General features: G+C 40.8%; 2 protein-coding genes and 1 long non-coding RNA gene across 3 annotated transcripts; 1 reads left to right on the plus strand and 2 right to left on the minus strand.

Moving 5' to 3' along the window:
* The first annotated feature begins 2088 nt into the window (after positions 1–2088).
* Positions 2089–3223, plus strand: LOC104431674. The gene is made up of 3 exons (XM_010044268.3): positions 2089–2495; positions 2591–2653; positions 2962–3223. The coding sequence occupies exons 1-3, from the start codon at positions 2382–2384 to the stop codon at positions 3097–3099; spliced, it is 315 nt and encodes a 104-aa protein (XP_010042570.2). The 5' UTR covers positions 2089–2381; the 3' UTR covers positions 3100–3223.
* A 1242-nt stretch (positions 3224–4465) lies between these two features.
* LOC120288202 lies at positions 4466–6738 on the minus strand. Its single transcript, XR_005546512.1, has 2 exons — positions 6026–6738; positions 4466–5873 (listed from the first exon to the last, which is right to left on the minus strand). It is a non-coding gene; the product is annotated as an uncharacterized LOC120288202 (long non-coding RNA).
* Positions 6739–7783: 1045 nt separating this feature from the next.
* On the minus strand, positions 7784–11385 carry LOC104418129 (NAC domain-containing protein 82). The gene is made up of 4 exons (XM_039301704.1): positions 11245–11385; positions 10103–10600; positions 9725–9990; positions 7784–8239 (listed from the first exon to the last, which is right to left on the minus strand). The coding sequence occupies exons 2-4, from the start codon at positions 10257–10259 to the stop codon at positions 7799–7801; spliced, it is 864 nt and encodes a 287-aa protein (XP_039157638.1). The 5' UTR covers positions 10260–10600; positions 11245–11385; the 3' UTR covers positions 7784–7798.
* Between the last annotated feature and the right edge of the window lie 5462 nt (positions 11386–16847).

Genomic DNA, 16847 nt, shown 5'->3' on the forward strand with positions numbered 1-16847 from the left:
CCGGTTCAACCTTATTCCAACTAGTTCTTGGTATTTTCGAATTGGTTCCTAATGTTTTTTTTGGTACGCTAAGATTAATTTTGGTGTTATTTTCTCCATATCGGCTCTGTAACTCACTCATTTCATGGCATTTCAAGTGTTCACAATACTCCTTGGACTTGTATTCAAACTCAATTGACATCTTTCATGCAACTTGAGTTTGGGGGGATATTAGAAATATTTAGTTATTTAGGCTATTCCTTTGATTTTCCATCCATCTTATGATGATACATATATCTAGAATATTCTTCATTAGTTTAGATAGTTATCTCATATAGGCTAACATATTTTTCATTAAGAAAAATCGAAATATATTGAGATTTCACAATTCTATATTTCTCTAAACAAGAGAAATATGTGTTTGCTATGACTCAACGCATGTTAAACAAGAACCAAAAACACTGTTTGAGTCGGATTGGTTTGGATCGAGCTCTCATGCTTCATTCTTTTTAATTGGCCCGATATTGTGCTTCAATGGACTGGATAAAAATCCATGCCGAGCACATGTCAGATGAGCAAACGATGATTGAACCCCATTTGACTACAAATTCGGTTTATGTTCATAATCTTTCTTCTGACCTCATCAACTTCCAGAGAATACAAGACAACCTTCAGGCAGGCTTCAGGTAAAAATCTCATGTGGAAAACTCCATGTTTTCAAACAAGGATGTTCCTAAACCTCAAGTGAATCCTAAATTGCTGCTTGATAACTTACCTTCGCAATCCAAACTGAAAAGGAGAAGACAATATTGAACTTAGACCAATTATCAGTTCTCCCTTGTCAGGCATTGAAGAGCCCATTTTGGGTATGGAGTAAGTTGCTCAACCAGCGGCAACATTGGAAGATCAGGAAGCAAAACCAGAGAAGGAGGTCACTTAACTCGAGATCGGGAGTGCCGCAAATCTCGTGATTAAAGGAGGTCACTTACTCCATGTTTTCAAATAAGGATGATTGGCAGCTATGTCACGGCGATCAAGGAGATTGAAGTGCAGTCGAGGAGGACGGAATCGAGGGATGAAGCGAACCCGTTCTCGGTTGCGACGAGGAGGGCGCTCGTATGGAGTTGAAGGGTGGTTGACCAGGGTGGACGGAGGCACGGTGATGGCTGTTCCGGAAATTGGATAGAAACGATGGAAATTTGGAGAGTTCACGATCTGGGTAGGGTTTATTGTGTATCAGTTCGGTCCAAATTTTCAATCTAAATCGAAGCACAACAATATCCCGTCTTTTTAACTAATTATTTGAACAAGAATGAGGTCTTTTCTCATATCAGACCTAGTTTTTTTGGCACCCCCAATGTTAACGTGTTATTAAAAAATTTGCAGTTTTTAGCAATCATTGTGCTTCAGTTCGGGTTCTTAAATAAAAAAAATAAACCATAACAATACCCAGTCTTTTTAACTATTATTCAAACGAGAATGAGGCCTAACCTGAAAATATCGGGTCGGATCAAGTTTTTGTTACACGTTGACGTATTATAATAGTGTTTATAATTCATGTGAGCTCATTTTTTGTCTTAAATATTCTGGATCTGATTCCACTTGCCAAATAATTAAATTGGAAATAAAAGAATGTGTTGATTCGCCTCGATTCTTAACAGTAGATAAAGTTAGGTTTATGATACAAAAACTGATGATATGCCGAGGGAAATCTCAAAAATAATTGGGCCTCACGACATGTGTCTATCGAGCAAAAAGAGACCAATTAAAGCACTACTAGCCAAATAAATTCTCGTCACAATCTCTTAAAGCTCAATTCAGGAGCGAGCTCACTGGAGATGATGAAGTTTTCCAGTTCGCAAATCATCCTTCGCGCGCGTTGTAATCGAAAGAAGCCCTGAGAAGCGAGAGACAACGGTCGAAATCTGTTGGGATCGCGCCACGCGTCCACCCTGACGCAGCACGACAGGCGCTCTTGACCCGACCGTCACGAGCCCCTTCCGGACGCCTACACGTGTACGGGCAAGATCGCGGGCCCACGAGCCTTCCCCTACTTCGTCGCTCGAGGTGAGAACGTGGCGCGATTATAACGGGCGTCGGCGCCGACAGGATCTCCCATGTCGGGGAAGCCGACGATCCCCTCGGGACCCGAAGCTCGCGAAGGTTTCCTTAGACGCCGCAGGACGACGCCGCCGCCCGCCACGTGCCCCCGGCCGTCCTCCTCGCTGTCCGCCGGGTCGTTCTCCACGTCCGCCCGCTTCCGTGGCCTAATCATCTCGCTCTTCTCGTCGCGCACTGCATGAGTCTGCATGTGGTCCTCTGTCCGTGTATATATATAGGGAGAGGAACGTCCGGTAGCTTGTGAACGGTGGCAACGAGACGAGACGAGACGAGACGAGACGATGGATGCGATGGAGCCGGCAGTGGTGGTGGTGGCGGCGGCGAGGATCGACCGGAAATCGTCCATAGAAAGCGAGCCCAGGACCCTGCGCGTCGATCAGATTCAGTTCGCGAGGGTAAAGTTTCATCTTTTCTTATATTGATCGAACGTTGTGGGATGGTTCTCTGATGGATGGATGGATGGATGGATGGATGGATGGTGCTGTTCCAGGAAGCTGCGAAGTACGTGGTGAACTCCAGGAGCACAGGTGAAGCCTTGACCATCTTCACTGCGGTACGCTCTCTCTCTCTCTCTCTCTCTCTCTCTCTCTCTCTCTACCTGCCTTTTCGCATTCTGGGTTCGATGATGATCGTTGAATTAGTTCCGACAGCGGAGATGGCGGACATGGAGAATGCATTTTGCAAGAGAAATTTACAGATGGGTTTGTTTTTGTGATCCATAGAATGAGTGAAGTTTGTAGCTTTTAAGTAACTTCTTGGTTGAAGAATATGGCTACATGGGCCGGAATCATATATGCGAATATCGCTCGTCCGGTTGCAAGAAACTTCAGTCTATCAATCTGTCTGTCTGCCCGTGTGCAGGGATTGAAGCCAGTGGCGTGCGCGAGGACAGCGGTTAATGCGGATGCGGTGAAGGATCCGAAGGACAAGTATTTCGGGCACGGAGCAAGTAAGTTCCAATGGCCCGAACCCCGGGATGTCCTATCCGCTCCTTTCTAAGACGGGTCTAGCTATCCGCATTGTATACGTCGACTTCACAGTACGTTTTCGATTGTATGCTCTTGATCCCTCCTGTAAATAGAGAATGGTAAATTACAGTCCCTTATAAACTCGATTCAGATCATCAGCGTAAATTACAGTCCCTCTTTTCTAGAGCGCGTCGGTTGTTCACGCAAATCTAAGTCGCCCTAGATGAGATCGCAAATATGGCTAGCAGACCGCAAAAACATATTACTGCGGTATTCACGTCGAATAACTGTTGTCTGTGAAGCTTATCAGTATAGCTTTACACAAGTGGCCAGTCATCTAAAGATTACGGTTTTCAAATTTTATCGATCCCTCCTCACGCATTTGTTGCGGTTTCGAGAGTGATTTCAGATCTACCAGTACCCAACTCCATCGCACTCCGATTAGTACAATCAGGCTGAGGGCAGGGGAAAGCAGGGGAAGGGCGAGGCGGGGTGGGCATGGCTCTAAAGAGGTTAAAATGTCCGGCGACTCGCCTTGGCTGGTTTTGGCTACTCTTTTCGTATCTATAAAAATTGGTTCTTTAAAAACAGCTGCTAAGACAGGTCCTGTTCCATGGTCCTAGGGTGGGACTATTTATAACTAGCTAATTAAAATTTCTCAGATGTCAGATAGTGCATCTTCGATGCAATGGCCACAATTACCGCAAGCAAACATATTAATGACGAGGAACGCATTTTTGCTATGCTACTAATTAATATTTTGACTTGCCCTGCTATTTTGACCAGCTGAGGAAGAGTTACGGGCAAAAAACAGCTGCTAAGACAGGTCCAGTCTAATTAAGCATACAGTACTTACAAACAACATCGACCCATACGGAGAAGGAAATTTTGCATCAATCTCATGCACATAAATATTATGCACATACAATAAAAGCATACACTCATTTGTACCATCTCACACCTAGCCTTTTGCCAAATTTGCATAGTGATCCGTGCACGCAGACCCGTGATCCTTTAGCACAATCCAATTCGATTCACAAGCAAGAATCATAACTTATCTAGCGAGCCGCCATTTCTTTCCCCCCTTTTTGAGAGCTGTGTCGGTTGCTCGCCCAAATCTAAGTCCCCGTCAATGAAATCCGATAGACCGCACTAACATGTTACTGCGGTATTTTCGTCGGATAATGGTTGTTTGTGGGGCTTATTAGTATAGCTTACACAAGTGGCCAGTCATCTGAAGATCACGGTTTTCAAATTGGACATTCTATCTATCCCTCCTTACCCAATGCGCCATCGCACTCCAATCAGTACAATAATCAAGCTGATAGGTGGGGCAGGACAGGTCGGCACAGCACCATTTGTACTCAGTTTCTGGGCAACTAATAAGCGAAAAACAGTTGCTAAGACAGGTCCACTCTAATTAACCATTAGTACTTACAAACAACATGGACCCATATAAGAAGATTCGTCTCAAATCTTATTAATATACAATAAAGCACTATTTCACACTAGCCTTTTGCCAAATTTGCGTAGTGATCCGTTCATGGTAAGATCATAATCAAGAATCAACGTCAAATTTTAAGCAAATGGGGGCCACAGTTTAGACTTACACACAATGGGAAATCGAGAGAGTAGAACCTCAAACCATAAAGATTACTACTTAAGCTGAGGCAGTTTCCCAAGGGGAAAGGGTCTTCGGATCGTTTATAGTTTAGAACTCTGCACATTCTCATCCTGATCTTCCTCCTACGCTGGAATTCACCTCTAAACACTCGAATTGGTGGAGATCAACTGAAACCTAAACAATGACCCGACTTCAGAAACTAATGATATTGGTGTAATTAATAAATTGCGCATGACATGGGGAGCTGAAATACTGGGAATTGCAAAGGGCGAGGAAAACGCATGCAACACAAGCAGAAACATAGAAGAAACCGATAGTTCAATGCAGGCACACCAAACAGAAATATGTACAATCAGCCACGCCGCAGCAAGAAACGATAACCAAGAAGTAAGTCTCCAATAATACACGTCCCCCCAGGGAGGAGGACAGCATGGTAACCGGAGAGTCAACAGGAATAGTGTTGACGAGATCCCACATCCGTAGTTAGCCGCTCCTTTTCCTGATCCACTTCCATTCTCCTCGCGATCAGTAACAAACGGAAACCCCTCCAACCCGTGTGATAAGGCGTCGTTAGTGCACCCACGTCCCCCTCCTCCAAGAGTCACCTCGGCCTTGATATGGAAGGAGGAGTATCCATAGAGAAGAAAGAGAGCATGCCCATCAGATCTCTTCGCTCCAATACATGGAGCAGGGCGCTCTACGGCAGAACTCGGATGTGCGGGATACTCCAAGAATCGAACCATACAACAGAAAATTGTCTCTTCCCCTGGAACCAAAATACGACAAACAATAAACAATAAATAGTAAGGACTTAGTTTCTCCCAGACTCCAAAAATGACGGAGTTCAAGAAACCTGCATCATGGCAACACAATAAACAACGCTCGGACACTCCGAGCATTTGTTGCTTGGGTCACCACAAGAACCACAAACATAGATGAAGAATGCACTAAGATGTCCATCAATCAGAATATTCCATATGTTCTGCCATTTCAAAGATTATTAGCATAGAAAAGCAGTTCAGCCAAAAGAGTGTGGAACCATCAGTCACCAGAATTGAGATCTACCTCTTCCTTGGTTTTCACAAGCATGTACATCCCAGATCAGGATTATTGATAGAAGAATTTGCTGCAACAACATCATATCTTACAATCTCTTGATTTGTGCATTCAACACCATAACCCTGTAATGTCAAAATGGATGAAACACAAAATAAGACAATGCTTGTAATGTTGAAATGGATAAAACACAAAATAAGACAGTTTTCTTTTTGTGGTTTTTTTTCCCCTTTAATTTGGAAGGAAAAAAATAGTGAATGCAAATGCCAGTACTCACCTCCCGGTGCATATCCACACAGCCCTCAAACCCCTCCAACTGAGGGTGCCATTTAAACTGAGGGAAATCCTCAGCATTGCATGTTACATCTGAACCATGGAATGGCTGAGCAAAAATAGGAGGATTGGAGATGATGCCAGAACAAACTAAACCATTGTTACCACCCAGATTAAAATATGAGGAATCAAAATACTTCATTGGATTGACCAGCCTCACTATCACAATTTACTGCAGTCACAAGATCTTTCACCCCCATCCCATGACAATTTTCATCATCTGCAGATACTGAAGTCCAGGGACCCTGAGCAGCAATAATATGATCAAATCCCTCTGAATTATTGTGTCCAGATAGACCAAGACCATCAATTGAAGTCAATGGAGCAGCAATATCGTACAGCTCCATAAATGGTTCAAATGGATGAAATATATTTGCATCAGAGTTAATGAAAGAAAAGTCATCAACGTGATGATATGGACTAAGGTCTTCTAAACCATCAAAGGTATCATCCTTTTTATTTTCAGCATTGTGATCTCCATCAAGATTGATGTTGTCAAAGTTCTGGAAACAGGAAAGATTTAAGTTACACAATGAAGAACAACAAATACTAGTTATACAATAGAAAGCTAAGTATCAGTCATCAATAAATCCTATAGCTGATGAATGACAGCAAAGAGTGTTGACATTCTGCATTGATTGCTAAAGACAAAGTAAAGCCCGATCCCCCAAAATTGACCCAAATGGAAAAAGAAATAAAAATAGTAAGAACATGCTTCTTTAGCCATCAATCTGAAAAAAAAAAAAAAAAAAAACATTGAACCAAGAGAGAAGTGAAGAGTTCAAGAAGCCATATCATAAAATCCAAAAGCAAGGGCCCATTCACTAATTTCATTTATCCAATATTAAAAAGAAGTCAGTACAATGCCCATGCCAAACAATAAGAGCTTAGAACAAGCTCTACCAATCACAAACATCTTGCCTAAGTTTAGCATCATATGCTAGTTCCTTCTCCCTCTTTTTTGGTCTCATTTGCCTCTTGTCAATTGATAAGTTCTCATGTTAGTAGCTCAAATTTGTCTAACACAATATTGGGTTAGTAAAGTAGAAACTCAGTTCCATCAATTTTACTTATACTTAATTGATGAGTCATCATCCAAAAAAGTTCATTTCATCTGATGGAATACTATGATAGGAAAGTATTATTCATCACTAAAAATTGTCCAGCGCAGAAATTATTATTTCTATAGATAACTTACAAGAGGGACAGCATCTGACAATTGTTGATTAATCCCATAGCTATCTACCTAAGCAGAGCATGCCATAAAACACCACCACTGTTTTAGGATCATCTACCTCTTCTTGTTGCTTCTATTTGACAAGAGATGATCAATTGCATACAGACTCCAGTAGTGACAATTAATAAGCTGAGTCGTATAATGTTCCTCAACTTAGATTAGAATCATCAACATATAGCCAAACACCATGGGAATTCGGAACCTGTGCATCTAATCAAAAATAGTTGGTTTATGCCTTAATTGGTTAAAGAAATTACTCCCCCATAAGATGACTGTGTAAAGAAAGTGGTCACTAAATGGCAGATACCAGGCTCAGAAGGAAGTTTGAAAAGCGTCAGCAGAGGGTACATCAGGTTGACAACAGAATACAGCGATACACCATACTGACAAAATTTTGTATAATATAAAAAAGATTATCGACATTTTTCTTAGACAGGAAAAGAAAATTATCAACAAATGAAGAGCTGCTTAAACAAAGCATTAGCACAATAAAGCAATTATTATCAGTAGGATAGTCATGAAGAGTAAAGAACTGATACAAACCTCAACTCTGTCATTCTCACAGGACGTTGCTGGGATATCATCACCAAAGATCCCATTTGAATGAAGATATTCATCATAGATTCTGAAATCCGCCATTGTGACGTCATTGGCAGGAGCTGGTGGAGGCACATTGACAACAGAAGGTGCCATCTGAGATGGTCCAGCTGGGCATGCATTAGATGTGGACCCTACACAATATCGCTCAGAATGCTGCTGCATATCAGGTAAAATAAATTCTCCAGTGAAACCGCTAGCAGAGGGGACATCAACTTCTTCGTCGTCATCCCATTCTTCTTCATTGAAGGGTGCTCCATACTGGGCACCATTTCTTGGACCACGACCATCTTTCTCAAAGATCTCGCAAATTACAAATGTGTCCTGCACTCAGGAAAGTTCAGTGATCAGTGCTGTATCCTGATAAGGACAAATATAAAACTAGTTCAGCAGCATAGTCACAACATCAAATATATCCATCAATGAGATTGAACTACTAGAAAATCACAATGGGAAAAAAAAACTGAGGATAAAAATATGTGAAGATCAAAATTTTAATGGTAAAGAATTGGTTAAAAAGTCTTATAACAAGAGTTTATTATTGACCAAATAATTAAATTCCAGGTACAAACCACTAAAAGGTGTTTCAAGTATTGGTATTGTGCTAATTCATTGATTTATGGAGTAATATGTTAAGGAATGCAGTATGTGCAAAGAAGAAAACATATAAAACAGCAATTTGCCATTTATGGAACTGTCAATTGACCAGATTATGGGGTTATTCATCAATTTATGGTTGGCAAGTATGTACATGCACATAGGCATGCATAAGTCCACATGAACAGCCAGCCAAGCATGATTCATAAGCCAAGATACCTATATATACACGTGCCTGCCTTGGTAAAGTAATTACAACTGTCTAAGCAGATGATCCAGCTCACAAACAAAGACATGAAAACATTAAAAAGTCTAAGGATAAAACATTCAAAAAGAGTCTGAGACAAATAAAGGAAAAGGCAACTTCAATAAGTGATGGCTAATTCACTTTGCAGCAGAAGATAACTCCCCTGCCTTCAAACATATGGTGCTAATTTACCATTGTGAGTTAACAGACAAACAATCATAAAGCCCTCATATGTTATGAAAGAAGTGCATGGAGTATTCGCCTTAACAGCTAATGCTCTCAAGAAAATTAAGACCATAGTGTGGCTCAAATGGTTAATTGTAGAAAAACACACAGCCTTTCTAAGCTACATAATAACGCAAACCAAACATCCTTTGTTTCACCAAATTCTCCCTGCCTCCTCAATGCAGCACCAGGTACAAGTAAAAAGAAAGCATACTGGCATAGTGCAAGCAAAAAATGAGCAGAGCAGAGTTGAACAAATTACCAAAAAGCAAGAGGTCGACAGTATTTATTGAGACTCTTGATGATGTGCACTGAAAAACTAAAAATACCATAACAATCACAGGCAGGGGTTTGGCAACATAATTAGGACAAGATAAACCCATATTAATAAGCAAACTAGAATTGCAAACTTCATAACAAATGAAAGAATTCAAAAGACAATGGAAGTATATAAATTTAGGTGGGTCAAACATCTCGGACAAAACCATGTGGGAAATCCCAATCAAGCCAACTAGGCTATACAACCACATCTAAATATGATTATCAGAATAGATAAGCCCAACTAGCTTTGCTTATGGTAAATGACTGTAACACGACAGCTCCATATGATGAGTGACCCCATATAAATGTCCAACAAGAATGATAACAAACTTGCCCAAACATAATTTTCACACAAGGAGATCTGAGTTCCATGAGAAGAGGATTTGCATAATCCTCATCAGAAAAGGACAAGGCAATACCTGAGCCACCCCTTTCGTCTTCAAATCCTCATCCTCAAGCCTATACTCATGCATCACCCAATCCGTTCGCTCTGTCTTAGTACGATGAAAAATTAAGCTTCTTATCTTTCCCACAGTTTTGCCGTTGTAAATTACAGGCCTATCATTTCCAGTAGTTTTCCAGAACCCATAATCAGTTGATCGATTTGTTCTAGCGCCAGTTGCATATTTCCTCTCACGGGGACAGAAGAAATACCACTTCAGATCTCTACTCAAACGAGCATGACCTGAAAAGGGGAGCAAAGAATCATATTTAGCATATGCCGAATCATGTCACAAGCCAAAAAATTCAATCTGAACCCACATACTAAACAGATACAGAAAGAAAGTTCCAAATACCTGGAAGAGCCCAAGGAGGAAAATTATATATATCAACCTCCGCAATTGCTTCATTAAGAAATCTCTTTCCCAGCACTTTCTTCTTGAGATAATAAAGGACCAGCTCATCATCATTAGGGTGAAAACGGAAACCCGGGCCAAGAGATCCCATCGCCATCGGAAGACCAAACTAAATTTCGGAGGCACTTGTAGCCATAAAGTTTCTCCCCACAAGCAGCACCAACTAGATTAATTTTTCTTAATTCCTAAAAACTGAGAGCCCCGGAGTCCTCTCTCCAGAAGATGTACACCAAGGTTTTGTAAAAAACGTCTAGAACCGAAACGTGAAAAAACTGTAAGGAAACAACGATCTGTCAGGTCCAGTGTCGAAAGAGGATCTTCCCAGTGCAGCAGAGCCTCCCGCGGATCATGAAAATGTAGACGAAAATGTAGACACAGTGAAGAAACGATGAGTGTCTCTCGCTCCCTTCAAAAGACATCTGGCGTGCGATAAAAACCCTGTTTTGAAAACCATTAGCTCAACTGCGCCCAAGAAAACCCTAACAAACAAGCAGATCATCAAGCACACCCCCGATCGCCCCCGAAACAACAAATTCGAAGAACTGAGAATCCACAGCACCCACGAACATAAAACCCAAATCCTCTCCAACACCCAACTGGGTACGCAACCCGAAACCCTAACCCTAACCCTAAAAGATCGAATCGAAATACAAATCCAAAGAAGGAAGATTTCACAGCATCCACGAGCATACAAACCCAAAACCCCTCCAAAACCCAACTGGGTACGAACCCCCAAACCCTAACCCAAAAAAGATCGAATCGAAACCCTCGGTCCGATCATTTACAACCAAGATCCTCTCTTGAAGAAAACTCTAAAGCCAAAACCGATCTTTCGCACGAAAAACAATCAAGCTCGCCCCTTTCGAGACGATCGAAGCGAGAAGGCCCCAACGCGAGGCCAAATTCAGCACGAAAACGGAGGAGAATCCACGAAAAGAGAGAGAGGAGGAAGCGGAGATCGCAGCGGACGAGACGATCCCCCGAACCCGATCGACCCAAGAATCGGGGAAAAGCAAGGAAGAAGAGAGAGAGAGAGAGAGAGAGAGAGAGAGAGAGAAGAGAAAAGATCCAAGAAACTATACCCGAATGGAGAAAACGCGGCCAAGAGAATTGGAAAGCAGGGGGAAGCGAGAGACGAGGTGGTGCGCTTGTGGAGGAAGGGAGGGAGGAGGGAGGGAGGGAGAGGAGGGAGATGGAAGTGGAGAAGGCGAGGGGGGAGGACTGGCCAGAGCTGCTGTCTCCCGTTTAAGTAGAGGGGAGAAGTGAGAGAAAGAGGAGAGAAGAAGTAGAGAGAGAGAGAGAGAAGAAGAAGACTTGTCTCTCTTTGGGTCAATGCAATGCTAAATTAATTTCCCTTTTTATCTCAATGTGGGGAAAAAGAAGGAAAAAAGATCTAAAATGCAGCACCTTTCTCCCTTTTGCTTTTAATCTTTTTCTAGGATTAGGATAATTCTTTTTATACTGATCTTGCTTTTCTTCTTTTTTTTTTTGAAATGGAAGATGTCAAAGCATGGAGGTATGTGAATATTCAAGCATCATTTGCAAGTTCTCATAATTTTCTTCTGATTATTAAATTTGCGAACATAAAATTAATTTCCATATAACTTTTGGTTAAAGTTAATATATCTTTATCTTACCAAAAAAATAATTAATTTTAGTAAAGAGCTATTTGTTAATAAGGAGAATACATTCATTTTAGGATTCTTCATTATTTTATGTAAACAAGAAAAATAAAATCCAACTCAATCCACAAATTTGTTGCTCAATTGGCATTTATTTTTATTCGTTTTGCATTCAATCCACAAAATAGCTTTTCAAAAAAAAAAGTTGCACTTTACTTGATTGATTTTTTTTTATTTCGCAAAAACAACCATTTTTAAGTTTCTCGTGAGTATAATTATATATAATTACTCGAATACTATTAAAGTTGCAAATTACAAAAGAAAAAAATCAAAATTCGGTGCAAAAGAGAAAAATATTCACACGAAAAAAGGAAAAAAAAAAAACAGAAGAGGTAAAGCTTCCTACTCTTCGTCCATCTAGAAACCCAAAGGAATATAATTTAAAATAAAAAATAAAAAAATCCACGTATTGAACGCGTCTATTGTAAGCTCCCGCCTCCCGCCTAAAACGTCCAACAGCTCACTACTCCCACACGCCTCTTGCAGGAGAAGCTTCCTTCGAAGGTTGCGAAACGACGCCCCGTTTTAGCAACGAGACCGAATATCCATTCCTTGCTCTTAGGAGAGATCCTCGCGCAAGAAATTGACAGGTGGCAGGACCGGAGATTGCTGCCTAGCCTCGTCCTAAAACGGGGTGTCGTTTCGCACTCTTCGAAGCAAGACACGATTATAAGGCCGAGATTAAATGTCGATAGATGTACGGGTGTGTCGACGATTCGATTTTCAATTTGGTTTGGGATCTTGGGAAATTCGAACCAAATGAACTATTTAAATGTACATTAGCTTTGACTTTGAGTCACGCCTCATAAATATTATAACCCGAATCAAAAATTCAATTCAATTCGAATCGATTTTTGGTTTTATTTGATGAAATATTAAAAGGAAATTTAGGTTTAGTTCGTTTTTTTGGAAAATCATTTTTCAGACTTCGTGGCGGTCGTTCATGAAAGATAAACTAGTTAAATTGAAAAAACTCATTCAAAATTAAGACAAATATTTTCCAGTTCTGAGAAAGTGGAAAACAGTTTGCACTTTCTTTATTTCATCTTTAGGCTAAAACACTTTTTCTCGTAATACGCATTTTCCCTTTTCTTATTTTTTATTTATTAAAAAATCGAGTTTTTAAATTTTTTTCCTTTTCTTTCTTTTTCCTTTGCTTCCTCCTCGGCTGGTCGCCGGCACCGGCGGCGGCCGGCCACCGATCGTAGGCGAGCTCGAGCCTCGCCACAGGCCGGCGAGGTCAAGCTCGCCAGATTCCGACGAGCGAGCTTTTCGTCGATCCGCAAGCTCAAGTCGTGGCGAGCTCGCCGCCGACTCACGGGAGCCAGATCTGGCGAGCGAGCTGGCCGCCGAATCGCAAGCTCGAGGCCTCAGCAGATCTGGCGAGCGAGTTGGCCGGCTACTCGCCGGGGCCAGATCTGGCGAGTGAGCTGGCCGCCGAATCGCGAGCTCGAGGCCTCGCCATTAGCGCCTCGCCATTCGCGATTCGCGGGGGCCAGATCTGGCAAGGGGGCTCGAGGACTCTGCAGATCTGGCTTGCGAGCTGACCGGCGACTCTAGAACTCGAGGCCTCCCCAGTCGCGGCGAGCTGGCCGTCGACTTGCCGGCTTGAGTCCTCGCCAGAGCTCGCCGCTGTTTCGCAAGCTCGAAGCCCGCCGTGGACGGTCGCCGGCCGTCGCCGTGGCCGGCGCCGGCGACCGTCCGAAGAGGAAGGAGCAGGAAAATAAAAAAATAAAAATACATAATTGGATTTTTTTTAAATAAAGAAATTATTAACAGGATTACAAGAAAATAAAATCGAATTTTCTTGGCAGAAAATGTTTTCTAGTTCATTTTCAAATTTTAGATGAACAGTAAAAAATATTATCAATTTTCTGAGAAATAGCTTATCCAAAAATATTTTTCCCTAAATATTACATTTTTTTGAAATAAATTTTATTATCAAATTATTAAATTAAAGAAATTGTGTAAATTGCAATATTAAGAGGAAGAGCAATTTTCAGTTTAGTTTCCAATCAAATTAAAAAAACAATTATTTTTCGTTAGCCAAATTGAACCGAAAGCACACACAAATTCGATTTGGTTCAATTTTCCAATTCAGTTTTGATATCCTAGATGAATTGTTATAAGATTTGAATTCACCGTCACCTAGAATTTGAAGTCTAAGATCACATCATTTGGTTCAGTTTGACTTTTCAAAAATTTCAAACCAAATTATACTGAATCATTTGGAGCTGCATTAACTTTGAATGGAACTACACCCCAAACCATATACTAAATATAACCCCAGTCTTCGGACGGATTTTTCGGTTTTCTTTTTTGAAATATTAAAAAGAGATTCAATGAAAAGGTCGAGAGATTGTGTAAATTATAATATCAAGAATGAGGTGAACCAAAACTATTTGAATTGGAATAAAAAAAAAGCGGTTATTTTTTTCATTATTCAAACTGAAACTGAAAATGCACAAAAAAATCTATTGGGTTCGATTTTCTGATTCAGTTTGGACGCCCCTGGATGGATGATGATGAGAATGTGTAACTTTCATGTTTATCCCGAAAGAGCAAAGAAGAAAAGTATCCTGGTAAAGGGACAACAATGTCATCGGCCGTGTGGGAAAAGGGAAGGAGACTTTAGGAGGATGGAGACTTCAAGGTGACGAATCGTAGATTCACCTCTGCATACGGTGCATGGATATACGAAAAAGACCAATTAGTGAAATAGAGAAATATGATTTTGTGATAATCTTTAATATATTGTAAGAATAATAATATATGTTGAATTATGAAAACTCAAATCATGTATAATTATAAATTATTGTGAGATTCACTTCTTAAAAAGTTTGTAGCTCACAATAAATTGTTTTTCTCATAGTACTCCAAAAACTGTTATGCTAATAAAACCCAAATGAATATGAGTAGACGTATAAAATGAGAGCAAGTGCATTGGCTTAAAGGAGAAGATCACGAGACGAGGTTTATGGTCGGAAAATAATTTGAAGGAAGCTCTCACTTTTCGCCAAGAAAATGAGCCTGTTTGTATCCATCATGTAGCGTTTCAGACCCATAAGCAAAAGTATCTACCGTTCTTTTGCTTTGCTTTGAGAATTGATTGAGGAGGAGCCTATAGAAATCATCTTCCAGAAAAGTTCGGACTGAATAACATCAGGGCCAACTCCCGAACCCCGCATTGAGTCCCGGCTTCAAGATCCAATAAGGAGACGACAGACAATTTACGTCAACATCGGTAGATTTACAAGGACTCTAATTTACGTTGTGTTAGCTCGACCAATGCCTGTTCTTTTAACAGGTCGTTGGGGGTGGTCTCTTTCGAGCGTAAAGCCGGGAAGAATGATATGGTGAGAAGGACGACGGATTCCACTCCTTGTTAGTCGATAATGCTGGACCACTGATATCGACGTTAGTAAAGGTGGTGATGACTAAAATTTTCTCTTGAACTTGTGATGGGCACAAGCTTGAATGTCATTTTCCTGAGTGACTTTCCGTGTCGGCCTAAAAACTCGTGGAGATTAAAGCAAGTCGTCTTTTGCACGCCAAGAAAAACAAGTCGTACCCTTGTCTTGATCCCAGCTGATGATCATGTAAAAGTGACAGAAAAAATCCCTCGAAATCCATTGGCTGCGAGCGCGCCGAGTTCACGCAACGCTTTTCCTTAAACAGAGAGCCCTTGGCCATCTAAATTGCAATGCCCCAACTCAGCAGAGAACAAGAATCCTCCCGACATTGGGGGCTTTCCTCATGTCGATGACATGAAATTACTCGTGTTGAATTTAAACCTGTGAAAGGAAATGATAGGAGGATTAAGAGAAAGCTAGTCATTGTTTCAAAGTGTTACTCTTCTTATTCCATGGGTGATCTAAGCTAGGAGTACAGGATGCGGAGACAGAAGCCTTCACAAAATACGTTACAGAGTATGGAAAAGAATCTCACAGCATGTGAGAAGAGAACCAAGGAAAGCATCACACAAGATCTTCAAAAAATTATTCAGGTTATATCCTCGTAAAAATATCAACTTTGACCTCACGTTACCTATTAGTGGGTGAACAATCCAATACAAGGTGAATTCTACTTCACAACGATAAGAAGAGCTGACATCAAATGATCAAAAAGCAATGTCACTATGAACGCTTGATTGCCACAAGCCAATTATCCATGTGATAACTTTTCTAATACCTCTAACTTCAAATTCCAAATAAGGCTATGCTTTCACAATTTGTGTTCGTACTATAAATTAGAAGAATGAACTTTTATCATTTTGTTCTACACGGGATTTCTATTTTTGTTGAGTTCATCTTAGGACATATGCATTATCTTTTAATAGATGTGTCGTCTCAGTCAAACTTCTCACCAGACAATGTCTTCTGCTTGGATCGACTTGCATGCATGGACCTTAGTTTCAAAAGAAGGGGCATTGCCCCACCTTTGTTCCACAAAATAAGTGAAAAAAACATTGAAAGTAATGGTATTTCACTTTGGCTGTTTTCGGCTCCCACTTATCCCACACCTCTCAAGTCATTTTAGAAAGTCGGACTAGAGTCACGCTCGAGAGGGTCTTCTTTTTGCACTGATAGGGACAGTCAAAGAATACTAGATATTGTGATGAATTGCACTCGTGGTCACACACACACACACATACACCCCGAGAGGGAGAGATCTGTCCGACAATCATCTGTTCAATATGCAGGTGCCTACCTTCAATTAAACTGTTCTTTTCTTAATTTTGCACTTTACTCGATTGGTTATTTTTTATTTCACGAAAACAATAATTTTCAAGTTTCTCATAGGTATAATTATATATATTACTCGAATGCTACCGGAGTTGCAAATTACGAAAGAGAAAAATTGAATTCGGTGAGAAAGAGAAAAAGAAAAAAATCACCCAAAAAAAAAAAACGGAAGAGGAAAAAACATCTGGTATATAATGACTTCCCAAATGGTCCATCTAGAAACCCAAAGAAAAATAATAAAAAAGAAATCCACAACGC

Source organism: Eucalyptus grandis, chromosome 9 (assembly GCF_016545825.1).
Source record: "Eucalyptus grandis isolate ANBG69807.140 chromosome 9, ASM1654582v1, whole genome shotgun sequence".
Lineage (NCBI taxonomy): Eukaryota > Viridiplantae > Streptophyta > Magnoliopsida > Myrtales > Myrtaceae > Eucalyptus > Eucalyptus grandis.

What these genes read in the sequence shown, in the direction of transcription:
- LOC104431674 (XM_010044268.3), top strand. Translation starts at nt 2,382, where the DNA reads ATGGATGCGATGGAGCCGGCAGTGGTGGTGGTGGCGGCGGCGAGGATC. An exon ending in ATCAGATTCAGTTCGCGAGG is followed by an intron (nt 2,496 to 2,590) that starts GTAAAGTTTCAT and finishes GTGCTGTTCCAG; the next exon opens with GAAGCTGCGAAGTACGTGGT. An exon ending in CCTTGACCATCTTCACTGCG is followed by an intron (nt 2,654 to 2,961) that starts GTACGCTCTCTC and finishes GCCCGTGTGCAG; the next exon opens with GGATTGAAGCCAGTGGCGTG.
- LOC104418129 (XM_039301704.1), bottom strand. Translation starts at nt 10,259, where the DNA reads ATGGCGATGGGATCTCTTGGCCCGGGTTTCCGTTTTCACCCTAATGAT. An exon ending in TCCTCCTTGGGCTCTTCCAG is followed by an intron (nt 9,991 to 10,102) that starts GTATTTGGAACT and finishes TCCCCTTTTCAG; the next exon opens with GTCATGCTCGTTTGAGTAGA. An exon ending in AGACGAAAGGGGTGGCTCAG is followed by an intron (nt 8,240 to 9,724) that starts GTATTGCCTTGT and finishes TCCTGAGTGCAG; the next exon opens with GACACATTTGTAATTTGCGA.